General features: G+C 50.3%; 1 protein-coding gene and 1 pseudogene across 2 annotated transcripts in view; both read right to left on the bottom strand.

Annotated features, from left to right (window-relative positions):
• Positions 1–749: 749 nt before the first annotated feature.
• GFRA4 (GDNF family receptor alpha 4) overlaps positions 750–22162 on the bottom strand; it is an 82030-nt gene continuing 60617 nt past the window's right edge. For both annotated transcript variants that reach the window (XM_066632328.1, XM_066632329.1), the window contains exons 3-8: positions 14955–15035; positions 13550–13895; positions 10595–10704; positions 10206–10340; positions 7201–7361; positions 750–2613 (exon numbers count right to left, since the gene is read on the bottom strand). In XM_066632328.1, the coding sequence (XP_066488425.1) occupies positions 2470–2613; positions 7201–7361; positions 10206–10340; positions 10595–10704; positions 13550–13895; positions 14955–15035 (977 nt within the window). In that variant the 3' untranslated portion in view covers positions 750–2469. The remainder of the gene's footprint in view (positions 2614–7200; positions 7362–10205; positions 10341–10594; positions 10705–13549; positions 13896–14954; positions 15036–22162) is intronic.
• On the bottom strand, positions 4867–4986 carry LOC136656328 (5S ribosomal RNA; annotated as a pseudogene).

The raw sequence follows: 22162 nt of genomic DNA, 5'->3' as shown, positions 1-22162 counted from the left end.
CCAGAAATTTCCTGGGATCTGACATTTTCCTCTCTACTCAGACTTGTTGCCCATATGGGATGCTGGGGACACTACCGATGCCACATGGGTGGGTAGACCTGGGCTCCTAAGACTTTTCCAGCTGTCCCTACCTTCCCCTCGCCCGCTTTGTCCCTCCCTGCTCCTATTCTGCTCGCCTGTCACCACCCTCCCCCGCTCTGTTTCACCCCTCCCCCTTTGCAAAGGGGCTCAAAAGGAACTTTGTACCCCTGGATAAAATTCGTCTCACAGGCCCTGCCGAGGGGTTATTCTAAACGACCAGTGCTGAGTGTGATGGCCTCGTTGCTCACCTTCTGCTTTGGTATTTCCACCACTAGAGGTTTCCAACTGAAGAAGGGGGCACACTCAGGAAGGAACATGCCCCCCCCCAATAGAACAGCAGTGATTCAGGTGAATGTGTGTGAATGAAGCAGCAGGGACTGTAAGTGATGTGCGCCATGCTCCCTTGCACGTTCTGCAGAGGCTGTTGGGACGCAACTTTAGGAATTGTGCATCCTCTGCCTGAGAGGATAACTCTCAGGCTGTGTGATGATCCTGAATGAGACTGTGCAAGGCTTGGGACTAATCCTGTCTACAGAGATGTAGGATGTGGTGCCGTCGCTGCCCCAAATGACTGGGAGGAGCCGCTTACGCAGAGCGTTGGGGCACCTGCTGTACTTACTCCACTCCCCCCCTCTGGCTATGCTACTGTAACTGACCCAAAGAAGCCATTACCCTTAATGGAGACTTTAATCCGTTTCCGATCAAGATCACGAAGTCAAAGGTGGGCAGCAGGTGCTTCATGCTTGATGGCAGAATCAAGTGATGCCTTGTCATCACCAAACCACTGCTACCAGTGGAACTTTGTTACCATCCAGTTTCAACTAGAAGACTAGCCAGGCATGCCCCCATATCAGTGGGGGTTCTGTTCCAGATACCTGAATCCATGGATACACCTACCCTCACCCTCCGAAGAGAGGGGAGCTCCCCTCATCTCTAGAGGGTCCTGTGAGTCCAGCAGAGGCTGCAGATGTCCACCTGTGACCTCTGCTGGGCTCAGAGGTGGAAAAATGTCACTTTTGGTTTTTTTTTGTAAACCGGAAGTGATAATGCCTTATAAGGCATTAGGAGGCCTGGGGAAGCCCTCCATAGAATCTACAGATATGGGATCCATGTTTACTCCCCCCTCCTGTACTTTTCAGTGAAGACAATTTAAGCATTTGATAGTCATTTGTCACATATGTCTGAACAAGCCCTGAAGGTTACTTTTGCCTTTTCAGGGGATGCAGTTTTCCTTTGTGAATGCTTGTTTGCTGGTATTAGGATTATGACGTGATGTTTTGTATCTGGAATCCAAAATCCTGAAGATTATAAGGTTTGGAATCAGCGTTTTGGTTTTCTGTCCCGCAGTCTCTTTTCTCGGCCAGATTTCATTGATGTGGCAAATCTAGGCTGTATCTTAAAACCACTCAAGTGTTCACGAAGGTTGCTGTGGAAATTCCCCAGATCAAGTCTGCATTTCAGTGGAAGTCTCTCGGAGGCCAGACTGAGGAGGAACTCCATCCTAAATTGGCACACCAGTTACATGGTGGAGCTGGGGTTACACAAGCAACCAGCCTTTTGTACAGAACCTGATCCATTGGGGTTCTTGACTAGGTTTTGCCTTTGGGGATGCTCAATTGGAATTAAGTCAACAACTTGCCAATAAAAGTGGGAGATTTTTTTCCTTCTTCTTTCCTGTTTGGAGCCAGAAGCTTGGTACTGTTGGTGTTACCGCTGCTCCCATCGGTTTTCATGAAGCTTCTAAGTAAAACCTTCTAAACACCCCCCCCCCCAGATAATCCACTGTTCCCTTTCTTTACCCAATAGTGTCAAAGGCGGGAGACTGGATCCTGCCATTTTGCCCACCTAGAACAGTCAATCTTTCCTTTTTCATTTTGAGTCTAGATCACCTAATTCTCAAGGCCAAATCACACACTGCTTTTGCCAGAAGCTGGCAGGACTGACACCCTGAAGTAGTCCCATAACAAACAGAGATTCAGGACTTGGCAATATCCTAGCTCAGTCCAATTTTGGAAGGTTTAAGAAGATGGTAGCAAGTTGTGATCTCTCAACATCGAGTTGTTGATAAAACCGCTTTGGTACACCAAAGCAGCCAACTTTTACTCATCGGCCAACATAAAAAAAAAAAAAGGTCATATGAATTACTGTGACCTTGCACTGGCCCTTTAAGGTTTCTTGAAGAGATGTCTCAGTGGCACCTCCCATGGATGAAAACACCTTTGCTCACCAGAAAGGTGGGCAAGAACAAGCTGATGAGATGAGTTTGTCCATTCATTCTTAAGATTGAAGAGGAGAGACAGAGGCTGACGAGACCTTCCCCCCTGCCCCCCAGTTGTAAAGAAAAAAAGAGCAGTTCATGTACAGCTCTTGAGTGTCGGCTGACCCCATTCACATGGACACCAGGAGGAATGTATTGAGGGATGTGGAGCACCACAGAATCAACCAGCTGTTGACGGCCAAGGCCAGTGCTGAGTTGGACGCATTGGAGGTGAGGTGAGTGGCATCTCGTAGAAGCTTTTCCTCTGCAGTTACCTGGAAAGAGGCGATGAGCAAAGCAAGGAGTTAGCATTCTGTAAGTCCATCCTCCTGTATCCTATTGTAGGATACACGAAGGGTGGATGAATCACACTGGGGGATGGAGGGTGTTTGTTAGTCATGATTGGCAGAAGCTCTCCAAGATCACAGACAGAAAGACCTTTCCCAGCCCTGTTACCTAAGGCTGCAATCCTAACCACACTTTCCTGAGAGTAAGTCCCATTGAACAAAATAGGACTTACTTCTGAGTAGACCTGGTTTGGATTGTGGCCTAAGATTCTTACCTGGAAATGCCAGATATTGAACCTGGGACCTTCTGCAGGCAAAACAAGGGGGTCCCTCTCGGAAAGGCTGGGCAGGCCCTCCCCTTCCCCCACAGGGAGGCCTCACAGTCCCTTAGAATTTACTTTCAAGGATTGCTGCATAAAAGAAGGCATCAGCTTTAATGACTTAAATAGTTCCTCGTATTATTTTTCAGCTTTATTATTACTATTTATTATTACTATTTATTTATCAGTTTTATTGTTTATCAGCTTTCCTTTTCCTTCTCAAATAACACCAGAACCAGGGGACATCCACGAAAGTTGAGTGTTGGGAGAGTTAGGACAGACAGAAGAAAATATTTCTTTACCCAGCATCTAATTAGTTTGTGGAACTCTTTGCCACAGGAAGTAGTGATAGCATCTTGCCTGGATGCCTTTAAGAGGGGATTGGACAAATTTCTGGAGGAAAGGTTCATTACAGGTTACAAGTCATAGTAGGTATGTGCAAGCTCTTGGTTTTAGAGGCAGGCTGCCTCTGGATGCAGGAGAGGGCACCAGGACGCAGGTTGGGTATGTTGTCTTGTGTGCTCCCTGGGGCATTTGGTGGGCCACTGTGAGATACAGGAAGCTGGACTAGATAGGCCTATGGCCTGATCCAGTGGGGTTGTTCTTATGTTTTTAAACTACAATTCCCAGGAGGCCTTGCAGGTCCCTTGTTATCTGGTGTGCTCCCTGGGGCATTTGGTGGGCCGCTGTGAGATACAGGAAGCTGGACTAGATGGACTTTTGGCCTGATCCAGTGGGGCTCTTCTATTGTTCTATAAAACATGTGCTCCACCACTAAGCCACAGTCTCTTTCCCTACTGCTGGTACCCCTAAGTGGGTAAATGTATGTACTACAGGAAAAAATGACTAGTCTGCTAAATTAAGCACAGGTTCACTGTCAAGGCCGTTAAGAACAGGTCATTCAAGACTCTTCAGAGTTTGTATTCAGATCAGAATATTTTCTAGCTAGCAGGTTCTTAAATTCTCATTATGCAACCTTTTGTGGTAGACATAGAACAAGGTTTTTGACTCTCTGGTATCAAGCATACGTCTTGGCTCTAGTCACCCAAAGAAGCGGTAAAAATGAGAAAAACTGCAAGAGAAATGACATGTCTGTTGGCAGGAAGGTTCAATTTTCATAGCATTTCATAGAATAATAGAACGTTAAGAGAAGTAAAGAAACGTTACTGCTCGGCAGGGCTGCTCAAGGTCCCGACCCCCACCGTCAACCATTTGAAATTCAGCCCTCCATGCACTGCTGATTCTGGCCCCTGTGCTGCCCAGGGCCAGGACCGCAGAAAGCGCCCTCCCAAATAGTATGCCACCTCCCCACGGAGCCTTCTGAGGGCCGGAGGAGGCCATGCACGGCCTAAGGCCTAAGGCCTCCGGAAGGCCTCCGGAAGGCCTAAAATCCCACTTCTGGTTTTCAGCCATCTGGAGGCCACACAGGCCTCCCCAGCCCTCCAAAGACGTTTTAAAGCCCCAGGGCATTTGCCCTCCCTTGCCTCCCCTAGGAACTCCACTGCCTCCATGAGCTCCACAGGCAGAGAGCTGGCACATCACAGAATGATGCGCCTCCCTCTGGCTCATCCAGAGGACCTACATGTATAAGCCTACAGCACCTGGTATTCCCAAGTACTAACCAGGCCTGACCCTGCTTAGCTTCCGAGATCATGGGATAAGCCTACAGCACCCGGTATCCCCAGGCGGTCTCCCATCCAAGTACTAACCAGGCCTGGCCCTGCTTAGCTTCCGAGATCATGGTATAAGCCTACAGCACCAGATATTCCCAGGCGGTCTCCCATCCAAGTACTAACCAGGCCTGACCCTGCTTAGCTTCCGAGATCATGGTAGAAGCCTACAGCACCCGGTATTCCCAGGCAGTCTCCCATCCAAGTACTAACCAGGCCCGACCCTGCTTAGCTTCCAAGATCATGGTATAAGCCTACAGCACCCGGTATTCCCAGGCGGTCTCCCATCCAGGTACTAACCGGGCCTGACCCTGCTTAGCTTCCGAGTTCAGATGAGATCGGGCATCTGCAGGGTAACAGTTGCTCTGTTCCTGATACAGCCACAAGTGTTGACTTTGTTTGGCGATATGACTTTGAAAGTCGGAGGCCTCAAATTCCACTCTTGGTTGGCTTTATGGAAATATTTACAGACTTTCTGAATTTTGCTCCTCTGACGGGGCTGTCGCATCAGCCGGGAGTGGGGCCGGGGAAGTGGTGCTATTTCTTTGAAACCTCCTGCTATTGCTGTTTAATCGGCTTAGCTCCTCTCTTATCCCACAGCTGCTGGGCCCTGGGAGGAGTGAACGACTGCAAGGAAAGTTCAGCTCCAAGCACAAAAACAGCAGCAACGAAAGGAAGTGTTCCAGGAAGGGAATCTGATCAGATCTGGCTCTGCGGTGTATTAATAACTTTCTAGAAGGAGGTGGGTGGGGTAAACCAACACACTGAGCTTGAAGGGGCTTCTTGAGGTGTGTGTAGGCAGGGTGCCCGCAGCTCTGTGGAATCCACACTCTCTCAGGCTGCAGACGTGGGACTCGCAACCCTGCGTTTGCTTCTGATATGCAAAGTTGGCATGGAGGGAGGAATTTCAGGGGGAAAGCAGCAGTGGGCAGTGGTAGCGCTAGAAGGATGTAGGCCACGCCAGGTGATGCACACGGGGCGGGGGAGGGGTGACACCACTACTGGCCAAAATGTTAAAAATCTTTGTGTTTTTTTTTTTCAAATAATACCATCATGTTACATATCAGTCGATGTGTAATTTCATACAGAATGCAATGAAACAAATCCTGTTGAAATATCTCTGTTCTGTCAAAAGTTATAGCCAAAGAAGCCATCAGGGGTGTGGCAATGGCGTATCACCACACCCACCGCCTAGAGCGTTGCCCCAACCTCTGCAAGGGAAGAGGTCCGTCGTGGGGGTGATGTGCTGGCCTCCTGCACCGGGGTGACACAAACCCTCGTGACACCCCTGGCAGTGGGTATATGCTATTAACCCCCCTCTTCCTCCGGGACTTTCCCTCTACACCCTCTCCCTGACCCATTTGCTCTTCCCTGCTTGATTGGGAAAACTAGAGCCAGGCTTTGGGGAGAGTTGCCGTGGGGGGGGGGGGTGTTGCAAAGGAAAAGCCATAGGCTGGGAAGGATCAGACACCCCCCAGAACTGCTGTCGCTCTCCTGCAAAGACCCCGCCCTTCACGACACTCATTAGAACATTTAGTTCTGCCCGGAGATTCTATTTATGCGATAAAATTTCACTGGCAGCGATTAGCACCACTTTTTATGGCGATGCTTGTGCGCCTGCTTCAAGAGCCATAAAAAAAATCAGGCCAGTCATAAGAGCTGATTCACCACTTCATTGCACGCCCCGGGGGACGCTGGGGTTGGATGCTCAGCTATTTGCTGTGGTCGTACTGTACTTTGCGTAAGCGACAAGGGGGAACCAGCTCCCAAAGAGACACCTGACAAGCACCCACTGTGTTTGGGTCACCTCTTTGCACTGCATGTGTTTACCTTCACAGACCTCAGAGCCAAACAGGGCACGTCAGGGATGTGTGAATGCGCCTTCCAATGTTTTGTTTGGCTAAAGGCTGCAAAGGGCGGGGTGGGGGGGAGAGAGAAGATGTGGATCAGAGTGGTGGCACAGGGATTTCTTTAGCCCTCTTCTCAATGCCAGTCTCTTTTGCAGAGTGAAGCTGCTCTTAGCCTCACAGAGATGACCTGTACCATGTCTCTCTGTTTTCCCAGGTGGATAATTGCAGCTCCAGGTTGCAATTTACATCCGAGGTTAAGTGGAGGGAGAAGAAATGAGTCCCTCCCACTACTGTGGTCTGGATCCACATCCCTGCTCCCGTGTCAGCTGCTTTCAGCTCAGAACACAAACCAGACAAGAGCTGGGGGTGATGATCACTGGTTCCAGTGGCTTTGATTCATGGAGGAAGAACGATCTAGCAAGGGCAGTGAGTCAGGCTATTGATATGGAGCCTCTGTGGTCAGTGGCTGTGTGCTGCTGAATGTCCATTGGTGGGGAGCAGCAACAGGAGAGGGCCTGCCTTCCTGGAGGAGGAATCTGGGTGGGTCACTGTGTGAAAGAGGATGCTGGCATTAAGGACCCCCCCCCCCTCCCCATCTGAGCCAGTAGGGCTCCTCTTCTGCCCATTTCTAACAGAGAGGCTGGCAGGAATTTCCTTCTAGCTCAAGAGCCGACCGGCCCTGTTCTGGGTCATCTGCTGAACACAGTTGGAGCTGCTCTCGGTCTTCTCACCTACCTTGGTGGGCTGTAACTGCTCGAAGATGTTCTCTCGGAGGGTGGCCGCGGCTCTGTCGGTGTTCCGCTCTTGCTTACGCATCTGTGTTGTGGGAGGTGTGGAGGGAGGAGCAGCGGCGGCGCTCAGGTGCGTTCCGTTGCCGAAGGCCTGGATGGCATTTTCTTAAGGGGGAAAAAGACAGGGTGGTCCTGAGAGAGGCTTCGGCACCCTGAACACCTGCCATCAAACGACCTCTTTTTTCCGCTGGACATTAAGTGATGCCTGGGAACCAAATGCCTTGGCCATGTCCCAGCTGAAGGCTCAGTTTTCAGGGAGGACGTGAAGCTGAATCTGGGTTACATGGATGGAAATGCAGGTCAGGAGGGCACGCAGGGTGAAATTCTCCTTCTTGTCAGGAACCTGATGGACAGTGGGGGTGGGTTAAGCCTGGGAAGGGGGCAGTTTCAGCAGCAGCAGTTGCCACTGCTAACTAGATCCTAACCCCCTTCCCAGGTGTGATCTGCCTTCACAGGTCCACAAAGGCTTGCGTCAGCGATACTGATGGTGAAGGACTGAGTTCGCCCGCAGGGGCAGAGGCGATCCCTACGCTGATTGGGCCAGGACTGCAAGATGCCGCCCCTGGGGAAAATGCTGCTCCCCACTGGTTGTGCCCTGAGATCTTCCGAGGACCTAAAAACATCACTTCCGGTTTCCCCGAGAAACGGGAAGTGATGTTTTAAGGCCCTCTGGAGGACTTATAAGTCCCTCTGAGGGTCGAGGAGGCCGTGTGTGGCTTCTCTGGCTCTCAGAATGCCTCCAGAGGGGAAGGCAGTGGAGGGGCTGTGGATGGTGGGGGTACCCCCACAGTCATGGCGCCCCAGAGCATTTGCCCCCATTGACCCCCCCCTTAGATGCACGAGTGGGCAGCAGGAACTTACCCTGGGGGAAGAGACCAAAAGTTTCTTAACCCCAAGGAAGAAGATGCCAAAACTCCCTGCAAGATTCAGCGCTGTTGGCAGCTCTGCAAGACCACATGAGGAATGAGGTGGGCTTGGGTTGCCCACCTTTTATATCCCTTATAGACGCTTCTGCCTCAAAGGAAGCTGCCTCCTCCTGAGTCAGACTGTTTAGCTAAGGGTTATCCACACTGACCGGCAGCAGCTTGTCAAGGTTTGAGGTGGGACTTTTTTCTGCCCTACCTGGGAGGTACCGAGGGTTGGACCTGAAACCAAACAGGCACAAAATAGATGCTTTTCTGCTGCACAGCAAACCCATTCTCTTCATTAGGAGGGGGGGGCAGGAGCAAGCAAACCAAATAAAACTCCTGACATGATTTGCTATTCAATATAATAATAATAATAATAATAATAATAAAAACTTTATTTTTATCCCACCCTTCTCCCCAGAGGGACCCAGGGCGGCTAGCACTTTTAAATATAGCACTTTTAAAAGAAGTTGAATATTGTTTGTTGGAGCACCTGAAAAACAACTGGAAGGTTTCGTCCCTTTTTGCCAATCACATTCCTTACCTGCCTTGTGGCCTTCCTCCTCCTCCTCCTCTTGCTCTCTGGGTGCCTCAGGGCCAAGCGGCACATGATGCTGACGCATGCGTCATGCTCACCTGCCTAGTTTCTCACAGCCTTTTGGTTTTAAAAACTTCCCCAGAAAGAAACAGCTGCAAGGACCGGCCTTGTTCTCAAAGCATTTCAAAAGCAGCTTTGTGCAGGGAACGCTCTTCTGTTCACTCCTCAGCAGAAACGGCTTGATGCCACAGCCTGCTTTAATGACCTGTGACTGTCCATTTGCACATGTGACCGTCTCCCTCCTTGGACCACAGACGAAAAGGCGGGTGTAAAAGCAAAGGGCCTCCCTTGCTCCCCGGCCCAGTGGTGCTCTTCTGAACTGGGACAGGACAGACTCCAGGGGCTGGGTCTTTCATCGAGCCGCAAGACACACCTCTGAGTTGGTTTGCCCTCTGCACGCACGCAGAGGCGAACAGGAGCCAAGAACACACCGGCTGCCAGTGTGCGCAGGAGACCCCAAGGTCCGTCCTTGTCAGCCAGCCCTTTCAACTGGGGGACACTCCATCTTTCTGGCCACCAATATCCCGCCTTTCACAAGGACCTCTCTTGTCAGGTCTCCTTGAGCCCTGACAGCTCCACGTCCTTCTCAGGACACTGATCCGTCCTGACATGCTCATCTTTTCTGGGGCGGCAAAGATTTTTCTTTCCTGCCTCTGACATTTGGAAAGGGCTGGCTGTCCACTTGGCTTCCTCCTGGCACTCTCAAGGACGGAGACATCAATTTTGGGGAGTCAGCAGCCCCAAGCAGGAGGCCTTTCCTGATGCAGAGGTGATGTGGGCCCGCTAATGGGAGCTGTGGCCTTTGCCAGGGCTACTGCCACGGGCGCAGCCCTTGCCAAGGCTACAGCCCAGAGAAACCCCTTCGCCTCCTTTCTTCCTGTTCGGACAGAATGGAAAAAATCCTTGTGCAGTACAATTCAGACTGAACATGCTGCACCCAGGGCAATGAAGCAGAAGGAGTAGCCCCCTACTGCCACTGGGGCAGGGGAAGGGTTGTTTTGAGGGGCACTGGAGTTGGTGGGGAGTGATTCTTTGAGTTCTGGCTCAGAAGACGAGCTCTGGGAGTGCACCCCTCCTTCTGGAGGGGGGATCTGGAACCCACACATTCATGTCTGAAGCCGAGCCTAGTAACTTCAATGACCTCTCTGGCCCTGCCCTCGCTTTCCGGTCCCCTCTGATGACTGTAGCCTGCAGGAAGGTTCACGAAGCCCTGACACTTTTCCACGGACAATTAATTGACCACAGAGCAACATCTGTGCAAGCAATAACCGGGCTAGATGGTCTCCACAAAGTCAAAAATGGGCTGTGTGGTTTATTGGTCCATTGTTGCGCCACGTGGGCTGCGTGAGGCCTGAGCAAAGAAAGTCCCTGTCGTGTACATCCCTACTGCCAATCCCCAGAGAGTCTCCATGGCGTCACAGCGCGTGGCCAAGCGGTACTCACCAAGGCAGGGGTTTTCGGTGAAGAGATGTAGAAAACCCTCGCACTCTTCCTGCCGGTTGCCGCTTGCGTTGCAGGTGCACCAGGGGGCTATGTGAGAGGTGGAGTTATCAATATAGTTTGGTGTGATGGGGCTACCTGCCGGTGGGGGTGGGGGTGCGAGAGGGAAAGAAAGAGAGTGAGAGTGAGAAAGGATTTTGGTTGCCAGATGAATTGGAGAGGAGGGTCAGGTTTGGGAAGGGGGTGGGTTTGGCGGCTACAGTGCCCACTGAATCCTCACCCCCTTCCCAGGCCTGAGCTACCTGATGTAACAATAATAAGATAGTTACATTATCTTTGTAACTGCTGACCGAAAGATCACGAAAAACATTTAAGTGCAACTCCGGTTCTACCTATGATTCCGGTATAGGCGAGCAAGCAGGCAGCGTAGTTCTCGGTCCGACACCCCGTCGTGGACTGCGTGGATGGCCGGCAGTTGACCTGAAATTCAGCGTAGCGAGATCTGGAAGAAAGGGAGATATGCGAAGGGAACGGATTAACCAGTGGCATAGCTAGAGGGGGTACAAAGCATTAGGTTTTCCAGGCACCTGAACGGGTCGTGCAAGGACCCCCTCCCCTCCCCCTTCAGAGCCATTCCCAGAAGCGAGAGCAACACAGAGGCAGCCTCCGTTTTGATCTTGCTGCTGGGAATGGCTCCGAAGGGAAGGGACCCCTTGCACGGCACATTCAGGCTCCCCCTCTAGCTTTGCACCCCCTCTAGCTATGCCACTGCCAGGTAGCCCTGAGGTGTGTGGGCCAATGGGCTGAGGAGAATCCATGGGGCCAGCATCGCTCCTTGCGAGTGGCGCCATTTCTCAGTTCTCCAAGGGGCGTCGCTCCCCCAGCCAAGGCCCAACAACCAGGAAGGGGGCAGAGCACCTTGCCCCACCCTTGAGCACAGCTCTCCCACGGGCTGCTCTGCATCTCTGATTCCTCACCACAGCCCTAGCAAGGACACTGGCTCCCACTGACTGATTGAGGTGCGCAGATAACTCAAGCCAGCTCAAGCCCAAGGGCATTTCAGTCACAGGCTGTTTTTCTTTCTTCCTTTTTTATTTTTTGGCAAAATGAAGGACAAAAGAACAATATATTTTATCTCCCTCTGTTGATGCCTGGGATTAGCAGGGAGTCCAGCCTGCTCGATGCTCCCATGCAGCTTGGTCAGCTACAGCTCAAGAAATGCTGAGGAACGGAACTAGTACAGGGTCCACTGGAAACAGCCTCTGGACCCCACAGCCTTTGAACTAATTTGAACTAATTTACAGCCTGACCTTCATAAGAACATAAGAACAGCCCCACTGGATCAGGCCATGGCCCATCTAGTCCAGCTTCCGGTATCTCACAGCGGCCCACCAAATGCCCCAGGGAGCACACCAGGTAACAAGAGACCTGCAAGGCTTCCTGGGAATTGTAGTTAAGAACATAAGAACAGCCCCACTGGATCAGGCCAGAGGCCCATCTAGTCCAGCTTCCGGTATCTCACAGCGGCCCACCAAATGCCCCAGGGAGCACGCCAGATCGCCAGATAACAAGAGACCTCATCCTGGTGCCCTCCCTTGCATCTGGCCTTCTGACATAATAATAATAATAATAATAATAATAATAATAATAATAAAACTTTATTTTTATCCCGCCCTTCTCCCTAACGGGACCCAGGGCGGCTAACAACATATTAAAAAACAGATTTTTAAAAACATTAATACAAGCAAATAAAAACATTTAAAAACACACACTACAGAGGCCATAAAAACAGTAGTCAGATTAAAAGAGTAAAAGAGCAGATCACCGAGGAATCAAGCCTGTAAAACTAAAAGATGTATAAAAAAGTTAAGAAGGTCAGAAATCAGAAGGCTTGTTTAAACAACAGTGTTTTCAGGCCTCGCCGAAAACTCTCAAGAGAGGGAGCCATTCTCAAGTCAAGGGGAAGGGAGTTCCATAATGTTGGTGCCACTACCGAGAAGGCCCTATTTCTTGCAGCCGCCCCCCCCCCGGACCTCCTTGGGTGGCGGCACTTGCAAAAAGGCCTTCTCTGATGACCTGAGAGGACAAGCCGGATTGTACGGGAGTAGGCGGTCTCTAAGATAGCCTGGCCCAGAGCAGTATAGGGCTTTAAAGGTCAAAACCAGCACCTTGAATTGGGCCCGGAAACGAATGGGCAGCCAATGTAGCCCCCGGAGAAGCGGACTGACAGAGTCAAACCACCTAGCTCCAGTGACCACACGGTCCGCCGCATTCTGCACTAATTGCAGTTTCTGAATCGTCTTCAGGGGCAGCCCCACATAGAGCGCGTTACAGTAATCTAACCTCGATGTCACCGTGGCATGGATCACCGTGGCCAGGTCTGCACGATCCAAGTACGGTCGCAGCTGGCGCACCAGCCAAAGTTGAGCAAAGGCCCCCCTAGCCACAGCCGCCACCTGGGAATCCAGCAGCAGCTGTGAGTCCAGGAGGACCCCCAAGCTGCGAACCTGCTCTTTCAGAGGGAGTGCAACCCCATTCAGAGCAAGTCGATAATCCAGCACCTGCATCGAGGTAGCCCATAGCCCATTTCTAAAATCAGGAGGTTGCACATGCACATCATGGCTTGTACCCTGTAATGGATTTTTCCTCCAGAAACTTGTCCAATCCCCTTTTAAAGGCATCCAGGCCAGTCGCCATCACCACATCCTGTGGCAAGGAGTTCCACAGACCAACCACACGCTGAGTAAAAAAATATTTTCTTTTGTCTCTTCTAACTCTCCCAACACTCAATTTTAGTGGATGTCCCCTGGTTCTGGTGTCATGTGAGAGTGTAAAGAGCATCTCCCTATCCACTCTGTCCATCCCCTGCATAATTTTGTATGTCTCAATCATGTCCCCCCTCAGGCGTCTCTTTTCTAGGCTGAAGAGGCCCAAACGCCGCAGCCTTTCCTCATAAGCCTTCGCGGCACCCACTGGAGCAGCAGTGCCAAAGCGCTAGGCTACCGCTGTATCCAATGGGCACAGGGAAGCAGCAGGTGCCAGGAAGCAGACTTTGGTCTCCTTCCCCCGGGGAAAGCCCCAAGCCCCACAGTGGGGCTTCTCAAGTTTCTCAAGCACAGACTTAAGAGGCTCCGTGTCAGGCAGGAGAGCCCCAAACTCTCAGAGCAGAGCTCCACTGATCCTGCCCCCTCCCTCCCCAGTTCCTGGCAGCGATGACCATGCGCAGGTGCACACACGGCTTTCGAAGGCGAGAGTGGGCGGGTTCACCCAAGCGCCAGTTTCATGTTCTTCACTGTTAGAAGCAATGGCTTTTTATCCGCAGTCAACAGAATGGAGCGTCACCCTACCTGCAAACATAGTTCCCCCGGCAGGAGTCCAGGGGGGCCAGGCAGTTGGGTTTCTCCTTGCCTTCGTAGGAGCAGGTGGGCACGATGGTCTGTCTCCGCCTCTCGGCGCAGGCCGTGTCATCACAGGGGCAGAAGAGGAGCTCGTGCGTGTATTCCGGGGGCACACGGTCAAAGAACTTCCGTAAGGCCTTGTGGCACTTGGAGCGGTTGCACGTGTCTGCCCGGGCCATGCGCCGGATACAGGAGGAGACATATTCTGTCCGCAGGCGCTGGCACATCTCGTCCACATTGCAAGCCTTGGCGGCATCCAAACATCGGTTGACCTGCGTCACCTCGTTCTCCGAGCCTACGGAGCGGAACAACATCAAGCAAGCTTAGGCCCACCGATGGAATTGTGCAGCTAACTCAAAGAGAGCGCAAGTCTCGGGAGCTGCCAAGGACAGCACCAGAATGCCATGCCCACAGAGTTGCCCCAGTTGTGAGCCACGAGGGCTACAGGTTGGAGCATCTCTTGTAGCAATGAAGTCCTCTAGTGCAGGGGTCTCCAAACTTTTTGGCCAGAGGGCCACATCAAATATCCGGTGCAGTGTTGAGGGCCAGGAAAAAAAAAAAATTAAATATAAAATTTAAGTAAATAAATTAGAGATGGAACTTAGAAGGGTGAATAAATGAACGAATGGGCTCATTCATTCAGTGTCTCTGGCTCTCAGAACACCCTTCAGATACAACCAGAGCACAGCTCCAGTTGTGTTCAGTTGAGTGGGCCAGAGGCTCTCAGGGGGCAAGAGGCTGGCTGCAGGCCGGATAGAGGCTTGCTGCGGACCACGTCTGGCCCCTGGGCCAGGGTTTGGAGACCCCTGCTCTAGTGTACCGGAGTGGCTCTGCCTGCCAAGACTGGCCATTGGCTCATTTTCTCACATAGTTCCGTGGCACAAAAAGCACAGGGACTAGAATCTTAGTTTCGGTGATAGGAAACCAAAATTCAAATTCCTGCTCACTGCAAAACTCGTAAAATGGCTCTGGGTAAGTCACTATCATAGCCTGACCTACCTCACAAGGTGGTTGTAAGGATCCAATGGATGACACAATAGATCTACTGCAGACCATTCTGCCACTGGGATTTTGTCAAGCGTGGAATGCAAACTGAGTTTGGGAATTCCTTTGAAAGTGAACATTTTGGAAGGAATTCAGGAATTTTTCTCAGGTGAGTAAAAATTCACAAAATTGTTCTGCACAGCTGTAGATTGTGCTGAAATTAAAGACCTTCTCTGATGAAACCACAGGGGCATTCCCAGCAAATGAATCAAGGAATTCCTTGTGAAATTTCTCAGGGGAAAAAACTTGAATGGCTACAACCAACCACAAGAAATAGAAAACAGCAGAAAAGTCACATATAAAAGCGTACCTGCTGTGATGGAAGCCAACCGGACGTAGTCAAAGCCCCGCACAAATGGCTCGTAAGGGGAACTTTCCATCACATTCATGCCTAAGGGAAGCAAAGGAGGACATAACTGATGGGAGGCAGAGCTCCTTTAGGTGTTTACTTGAAAGAAGAATATCCCCTACCACCTTTCAGGTAAAAGAAAAACTCCAGGTGACTGACAGCACTCATTGTTTTATATGACAAACCAGCTTAAAAGGACAGAACTCAGATGTACGTCAAACTGGAGAGAAGAGTAGAAGGCACAATGACAATTTCACAATTAGCAGAAACCCCAACTCTGAAAGCAGACAGGCCTGGGCAAAGATAAAGGGCTTTGCTTGGCATCCCAAGGACATCAAAAGGGAAGCCTTCCACAGATGGGCCACCATAACTGATCCCTGATGGTGGAGAGACACGAACAGGAGTCCAGCTTAATCGATAGGCTAGACCAGGGGTGTCCAAAGTTTTTGGCAGGAGGGCCACATCATCTCTCTGACACTGTGTCGGGGGCCAGGGGGGAAAAAGAATTAATTTACATTTAAGATTTGAATACATTTACATAAATGTACATAAATGAATATATTAAAGATTAACTTATATGAATGAATGAAGGTCTTGCAATAGCTCAAGGCCTATAAAAGGCCTTGCACAAAGCAAGGCTGGCCTTTCCTTTGCTGCCGCTACTGCATCACAGACATGAAACAGCAAGCAGTGGAGGGAGCCCTCATCCCACAGCTCACGCAAGAGGTCAAACAGTCACTCTCACGCTGAGAGCAGTTGCGTTGGGCCAGTGCGGGCTCCAACAAATCTCCGGAGGGCCAGAGGCTCACTGGAGACTGGGGGCTCCCTGAGGGCCACAATGAGAGGCCTCGAGGGCCACATGTGGCCCCAGGGCCGGGGTTTGGGCACCCCTGGGCTAGACCATGTGGAGGTAAGTGCAGTGGTGTCAATAAGGTGCCAGATGCAGAATGGCAGAATGCAAGGGAGGGCACCAGCATGAGGTTATCTGGTGTGCTCCCTGGGGCATTTGGTGGGCTGCTGTGAGACACAGGAAGCTGGACTAGATGGGCCTATGGCCTGATCCAGTGGGGCTCTTCTTATGTTCTTATGTAAGGTGGTGGTGGGGGGGGTGCATGGCACCAGCAGACACCCTCAGGGGGGTGACACCAGTAGCGGCTAAACTTTTGGAATCCTTTTTGGAAAATTGACGTTTATCAATAATATTGTCATGCTACATATCATTGGAAAGGTCATTTCATGCAGAATGTAATAAAATACACCACGTTGAATTATCTGCATTCTGTCAAGACATATGGCCAATTAACTGGAAAAAGAATACACAACTGCCTTATCCACGTAAAAAAGTGGATTTCTTTAACTCAGATCTGACCAGTGAGACAGGGAACCCAATCCTGATCTCTGGAACAGAGAGGCCGGCTGGCCTGCCCCATATCCAGATCAGGGTTGCAATCCTATCCAAACTTACCCAACAGTAAGCCCCATTGACTATCATTGTGAAAAACATGCCTAATAGCTTGTTAAAAGTACAGATCTGTAACCTTTCCCCAAATGCAGTCACACGCCATGGTGACATCAAGTCTAATACAATAAAAACAAAATACATATTGAAATGAGTAGGGACCTACCTGACATTGGCTTGCGACCCACCTAGTGGGTCGTGACCCACAGTTTGAGAAACACTGGACTAGAGAATGTATAGCAGTGCCCACCTAACTCCTTCCAGGAGAGGTTAGGTCTGAAGCACAAGCCTTGGATGGGGTGAGTCAGTGGTGTAGCTAGAGGGGGGTGCAAAGCCCTAGGTTTTGCAGGGAGCCTCACCGCAGTGTGCAAGGGGCCCCTTCCCCTTCTCTTTGAAGCAATTCCAGGTGGTGGGAGCAAAACCGAAGTGTATACCTGGCTCTGAAGGGGAGAGGTGCCCTACATGCTGCAGCGAGGCTCCCTGCAAACCTTGGTGCTTTGCACCCCCTCTAGCTATGCCACTATGGTGAGTCATGGATGGCCTCTTCAAAGGTATATTTTTAAAAGCTGACTGTACTCTACGGCTGATTTTTCAGCCTCCTCTTTTATATTTATGCAAGGCTGCTTCTTCAGTTTCCTATTTTATCTTTCAGAAACCAAGGGCAGAGCCATTTCGAACAATAAGCGATATGCCATCCCCTGTTTTCCAAAGCACTCGAAATGTGAGGTTTATTAAAAAAAAATCTGGGGAAGAAAAATCTATAATTGCTCCAATAGATGCATATCACGACAGCAGGCTGCCTCCCATAGATGCAAAGGTTTCCTCAAACTATGGAGGAACTCGGTGTGGCTGTAAATCAGGGCGGTTTTAATGGTTATATAAACAAATCACTCTGCACTTTTCTTTTGGAAAATAACTGAGGTACCCTAGGAAAAAATGATGAAAATCGATGATTGTAAATGAAGGCTTTCTGCTTGGTGATCTAAATAATGATTTCTGGTGTTGGTTTCAATCTATTCCACCTGCCCAGAGGTAGACTACTGATGCTGCATTTAGGTTCTATCTGCTTCCCCACCAGTATGGCTACTTGACACTGCTTGCATTCCTTGGAAGCTATCTTCAGGAAGTTATCTTCTCAGTGCACTTCAATGATGCAACCCCACTGCAATGATGAGGTTCCCAACTGAAAGGCCGTTTTTTCTTGAGATGCAGTCAGAGATGAATGAACACAACTTGTGTTGATTAAGTGGGCGACTGCTTGTAAGAAAGAGCACTTTGGCCCAAACATGGGTTCTGTTACATCTCCAGTCAGACCCCTAGACCGCCACCCCCGCTATTGCTCACCCAGACTGGTGGACTCTTTCCCAGCCCTACGGGAGACGCTGCTGGGGAACGAACCAGAGACCTTTGGCATGCAAAGCTAAAGTTCTACCACTCAGCTATGATAGGGTAGCCACACTGGCAGGGCAGTGGCGGCGGTGGAGAGAGGCTCTACTGGCAAACTGGAAGGATTTTGCTTTCAGAAAGGCCTTCGCATAATGCATCATGAATTGGTGGCACTTCCAGCCACAGGGATGGCTGCCTGTTGAGATGGTGTCCGCACATTCATGGAGGCAGTGGCACAGCTGGGCCATTTGACACTGGGGGCCCATAAATTCTTGACACCCCCCCCCCATACGACAAAATTGATTAATCTCATTGGCTCTTTGAATAATCAGTTTCATTGTTCGGTTTTGAGTTAAGGAAATCTACTTTTTGTTACATTACAGCCCAGTCCTAAGGGGCAGCCCAATTTTGAGCTGCCCAGGGCACCCCCGCTCGGGCACCACAAGGGCTACCACCGCATCCAGGCACCTCAGGAGTAGGGGACATTCATCCGCAATGGGGCACTGCTAAAGTAAAGCCTCCACGAGCGCCGAGGATCCTGCAGAGCGGAGCTCCATGGGTCCTCCTCCTGCCCGCCCCCAGGCACGCCTCTGGCATGCCCCCCTCCCCACATCACGCCATCCTCTCTGCCCCCTCTCCGCCTCATGCTGGCCTCCCCCCTCCCTGGAATGCCCCTGTCCCTGCCCCGTTTGCCATTCCACAGCCCGGCGGTGGCAGACACTGCCGAGCTGCGGAACACGGGTGCCCGCTGGGCAGTGGCTCAGCGCCGGTCGGAGCTGAGCCACCTTCAGAGGGAGCCCGTTGGTAAGCCCTGCAAATGTGCCTTATGGCACGTTTGCAACTGTGGTCCGCGCCGCGGAGGCGCGGTGCGGACCATAGGATTGGGCCCTAAGACAATTGCGTTTTTGTTTTCTGGATTTTGGCTGTGTCTTTGGATGAAATTAAGATATTTCACTCTGGTTTGTTTCATTGCATTCTGCTGCAAATAACACACTGAATGGTATATAACATGATGGTATTATTTTAACAACCATGATCTTCGTAATTTTGGTCAGTAGTGGTGTCACTCCCTGAGGGTGGCACCTGGGGGGGGCTGCCCTTCCCCCCCACTGGCTATGCCACTGCCTGGAGGAGCTGGGATCCAGCAGCAGCCACCTCTAAGTTGAGAGGCAGAGGCCCTTGGCTGCTGGGGAGCAACAGGAGGAGAGAACTGGTGCCTTTGCCTTCTGCTGGTGAGTTTCTCAGAGGCATCCGTGTGGCTCTTGCAGAAAGCAAGATATTGGTGGACCTCTGGCCCAGTCCAGAAGGACTCTCCTTATGTTCCTACTTATATGGCTAGGAATAGGGAAGTCCTTAGGCAGTGCGAGGGGACATTGGCTGTTCCCAGCGTTGCTGCCCACTCAGCTGTTTACCGGCCTAGCCAACAGCACAGGGTTCTTATAACCACAACTAAGCTCTGAACAGCCAGGAAACCAATTGAACTTTCAGTAGAAGGTGCCATTTTCTGCTGTTTTTCCCTCCCTCCTCTGTTCCTACCTCTGGCCCCAATCTCCTTCCTTTTTTGGTTTCTCTGCCAGTGGTGCCCAAGTGTCCAAGTGGTGTCTGAGCTACATCAGAGTGGTATTTTCCTGATATCTGTGGTGCGTCTGTCAGTGGGTGCGTTTCTACACTGGTGGGATTCTCATTGCACGTGGAGATAACACTGGCGTACCTTGAGGGCCTTTCGAAACCCTTTTCAACACAGAGTCACCCAAAGTGCCTCACCCTCGAATTTAAAAACATCAGTCATCATCACAACATATATAACCAGAAAGGAAACCAGAGTTAATCATCAATATGTCAACAAGGTCAATATCTCTACTCAACACAGAGAGTGCCTAAATGCCTCATCCCTGCAGGCTTCTGAAGTGGTGTCCACAACCAGAAGAGGCTTCCTGGAATAAACTAGGCTCTCCTGTGCAAAGAGCTGCATGCCCTCCAACAGTCAGTCTCTGTTTTCTTCAAGGGACTAGGCCCTGGTGTGCCTTGGTTTCAAATTAACCCTCCAAATGCTCCAGCTCGATCCATCAGGAGCACTAATGTGGGAAGGAGCATCTCTGAGCGTACTCAGAGTGTTGGCTCCATTGTGCTCCAGCCACGGAGAGTGTCGGCATGTAAGAGCTGACCGTGAGCTGCTTTCCTGACCTTGCTGCAGATCTGCGTGGCCCACCCTCCCTCTGCTCAGCTCTGCCTTCCTCTCCAGTCCGCTTCGTTAGGCTGTGCCAGTGCAAACGTCTCCATTTGTGTGTGTGCACCTTTTGTATTTTTTTCCCCTCAGTGCCTCATCTCTTCTCATTGTCAGCTGCCCTTTGTAGCGGAGCGTTGCGATAATGGCATACAGGCCTGGCAGACACCTCCCTGCAGAAGACATCAAGCTAATTATATTCAATCACTTGCTTCCCCCTTTCATCTGCTCCAAGTACCGTAAAAATGCACCAGTGTACCGACTCGTCTCTCGGGGCATTACCGAGGCAAGTAGTTTAGTAAGTTTGAAAGTATCCAAAACAAAACAGCCGCCTTCTCAGGAGGCTTCGGCATTTATACGGATAAGCGCCGTGGCTCGCAAAGCTGCCAGGAGGTTGTTATATAAGTCTCCCTGCCAAAGACCCAGTCCTGGGAACAGGGCCGGGCTACTCTGCAGCACGCTGACTGTCCTTCTGGCAAGTTCTGGCATCTGACGTTGGCCAACCATGAGGAAGCGTTGCCCATTGAGACTGATTGCTTCCCATCCTTGTGCAGGTACACAGAGACTTCTGCTTACTTGACTCACTCCTGCTGGCCCTTAACCACTACTTCTCTTTTTCTTACATGCCCTTGATTCATTTACAGGGTGGATTATTTCACTGTAAGCTGCTTTGGATACTTTCAACAGGAAAGCACAACTTTTTGACTCCATGCCACAAGATGAGCTGATGGAAGCCTGCTTAGATGGCTTTCAAAGAGTCCTAGGGCGCAATCCTAACCCCTTAGGTCAGTGCTTTCCAGCACTGGCATAGCGGTGCCAATGGGACATGTGTTGCATCTTGCAGTTGGGAGTCACTCACAGAGGCCTCCTCAAAGTAAGGGAATGATTGTTCCCTTACCTCAGAGCTGCATTGCCCTTATGTCAGTGCTGGAAAGCACTGACCTAAGGGGTTAGGATTGCGCCCTTAGCTAAATGCATGGAGAGAACATCTTCCAACAGCTGTCAGCCATGACAGCTAAATGGAACCTCCATGGTCAGAGGTAGTGTACCTCTGAACCTTTCATTTTTATGGCTTGTGGGGACAATCTCCCCCAAGAAGCCTGTTTCCATATGCAGATTCTCGTCCCCAGAGCCGGGCAATTGTGCCTAGCCACGTTTTACCCTCAGACAATTTCACTGCTGCTTGCAAATATTCAGGTGCTTGGAATGCAATCTTGGCTTTATTCAGCGTTGAGTAAATAATACGCTCCACAAATTCCCAGGGCAGGGGCTTTGATAATTGATTGTATAAATGGCTTCTCGGAAGCTTTTATGGCCTCTTGAGGGTGTGCGCTTGCAAAAGACGTCAGGGTTGTAAGCAAGTCTGTATCATCTCAGCTCTCTTTCCCAGAGACTCATCCATCACTCTTACGTTTGGGGACAAGGGAGTGGAGGAGAACCAGCCATTTTTAAGAGAAACCGTTCTTGAAGGCCCAGTTTCTCATGCTGGAGAAAGATTGCAAGAGGCCAACTGTGTCTGGATGAGGACATTTTTATTTTTTTAATCAGGAGAAAAACTGAAAGAGGAATGCACTAGAACAGCAGTTCTCAAACTTTTTACACTGGGACCCATTTTTTAAAATGACACTCTGTCGGGACCCACCTAGGTTAATAAGACTTTAAAAATATCTAGAAAGAAATAATATTTTTAATTAATAATTTATTATTATTATTTTATTATTAAAATAATATTTTTTAATAATAATATTTTTTATTTATTTACATGTAATAATTATCAGAAAAAAGATGCTCCAACATTTTTCTCCCTGCATTTACACATGTTTGCAAACCGCAGGGCAATTCTCATTGTTGAAAAACCTCAGGGCTTGAGGCAATTAGTTATCCGTTCCTTACATCACCTGTGTTTTCATTGGAAGCCCTGCCTAGCCGCTATGGGACCCACCAAAAATCAGGTTGTGGCCCACAGTTTGGGAAGGACTACGCTAGAAGTATAAGAAAAGGCATCTTGAGAGCAAGAACTTGGCCACTAGGTTGGTCTGAGTGTGTCCGAATGACAGGCTGGTAATGGGTGATCTGGCACTGGTTCCTATTAAACACAGG

Source organism: Tiliqua scincoides, chromosome 6 (assembly GCF_035046505.1).
Source record: "Tiliqua scincoides isolate rTilSci1 chromosome 6, rTilSci1.hap2, whole genome shotgun sequence".
Lineage (NCBI taxonomy): Eukaryota > Metazoa > Chordata > Lepidosauria > Squamata > Scincidae > Tiliqua > Tiliqua scincoides.
Note: the sequence above shows the minus strand (reverse complement) of the source record. Positions and strands in the feature narration are given on the sequence as shown.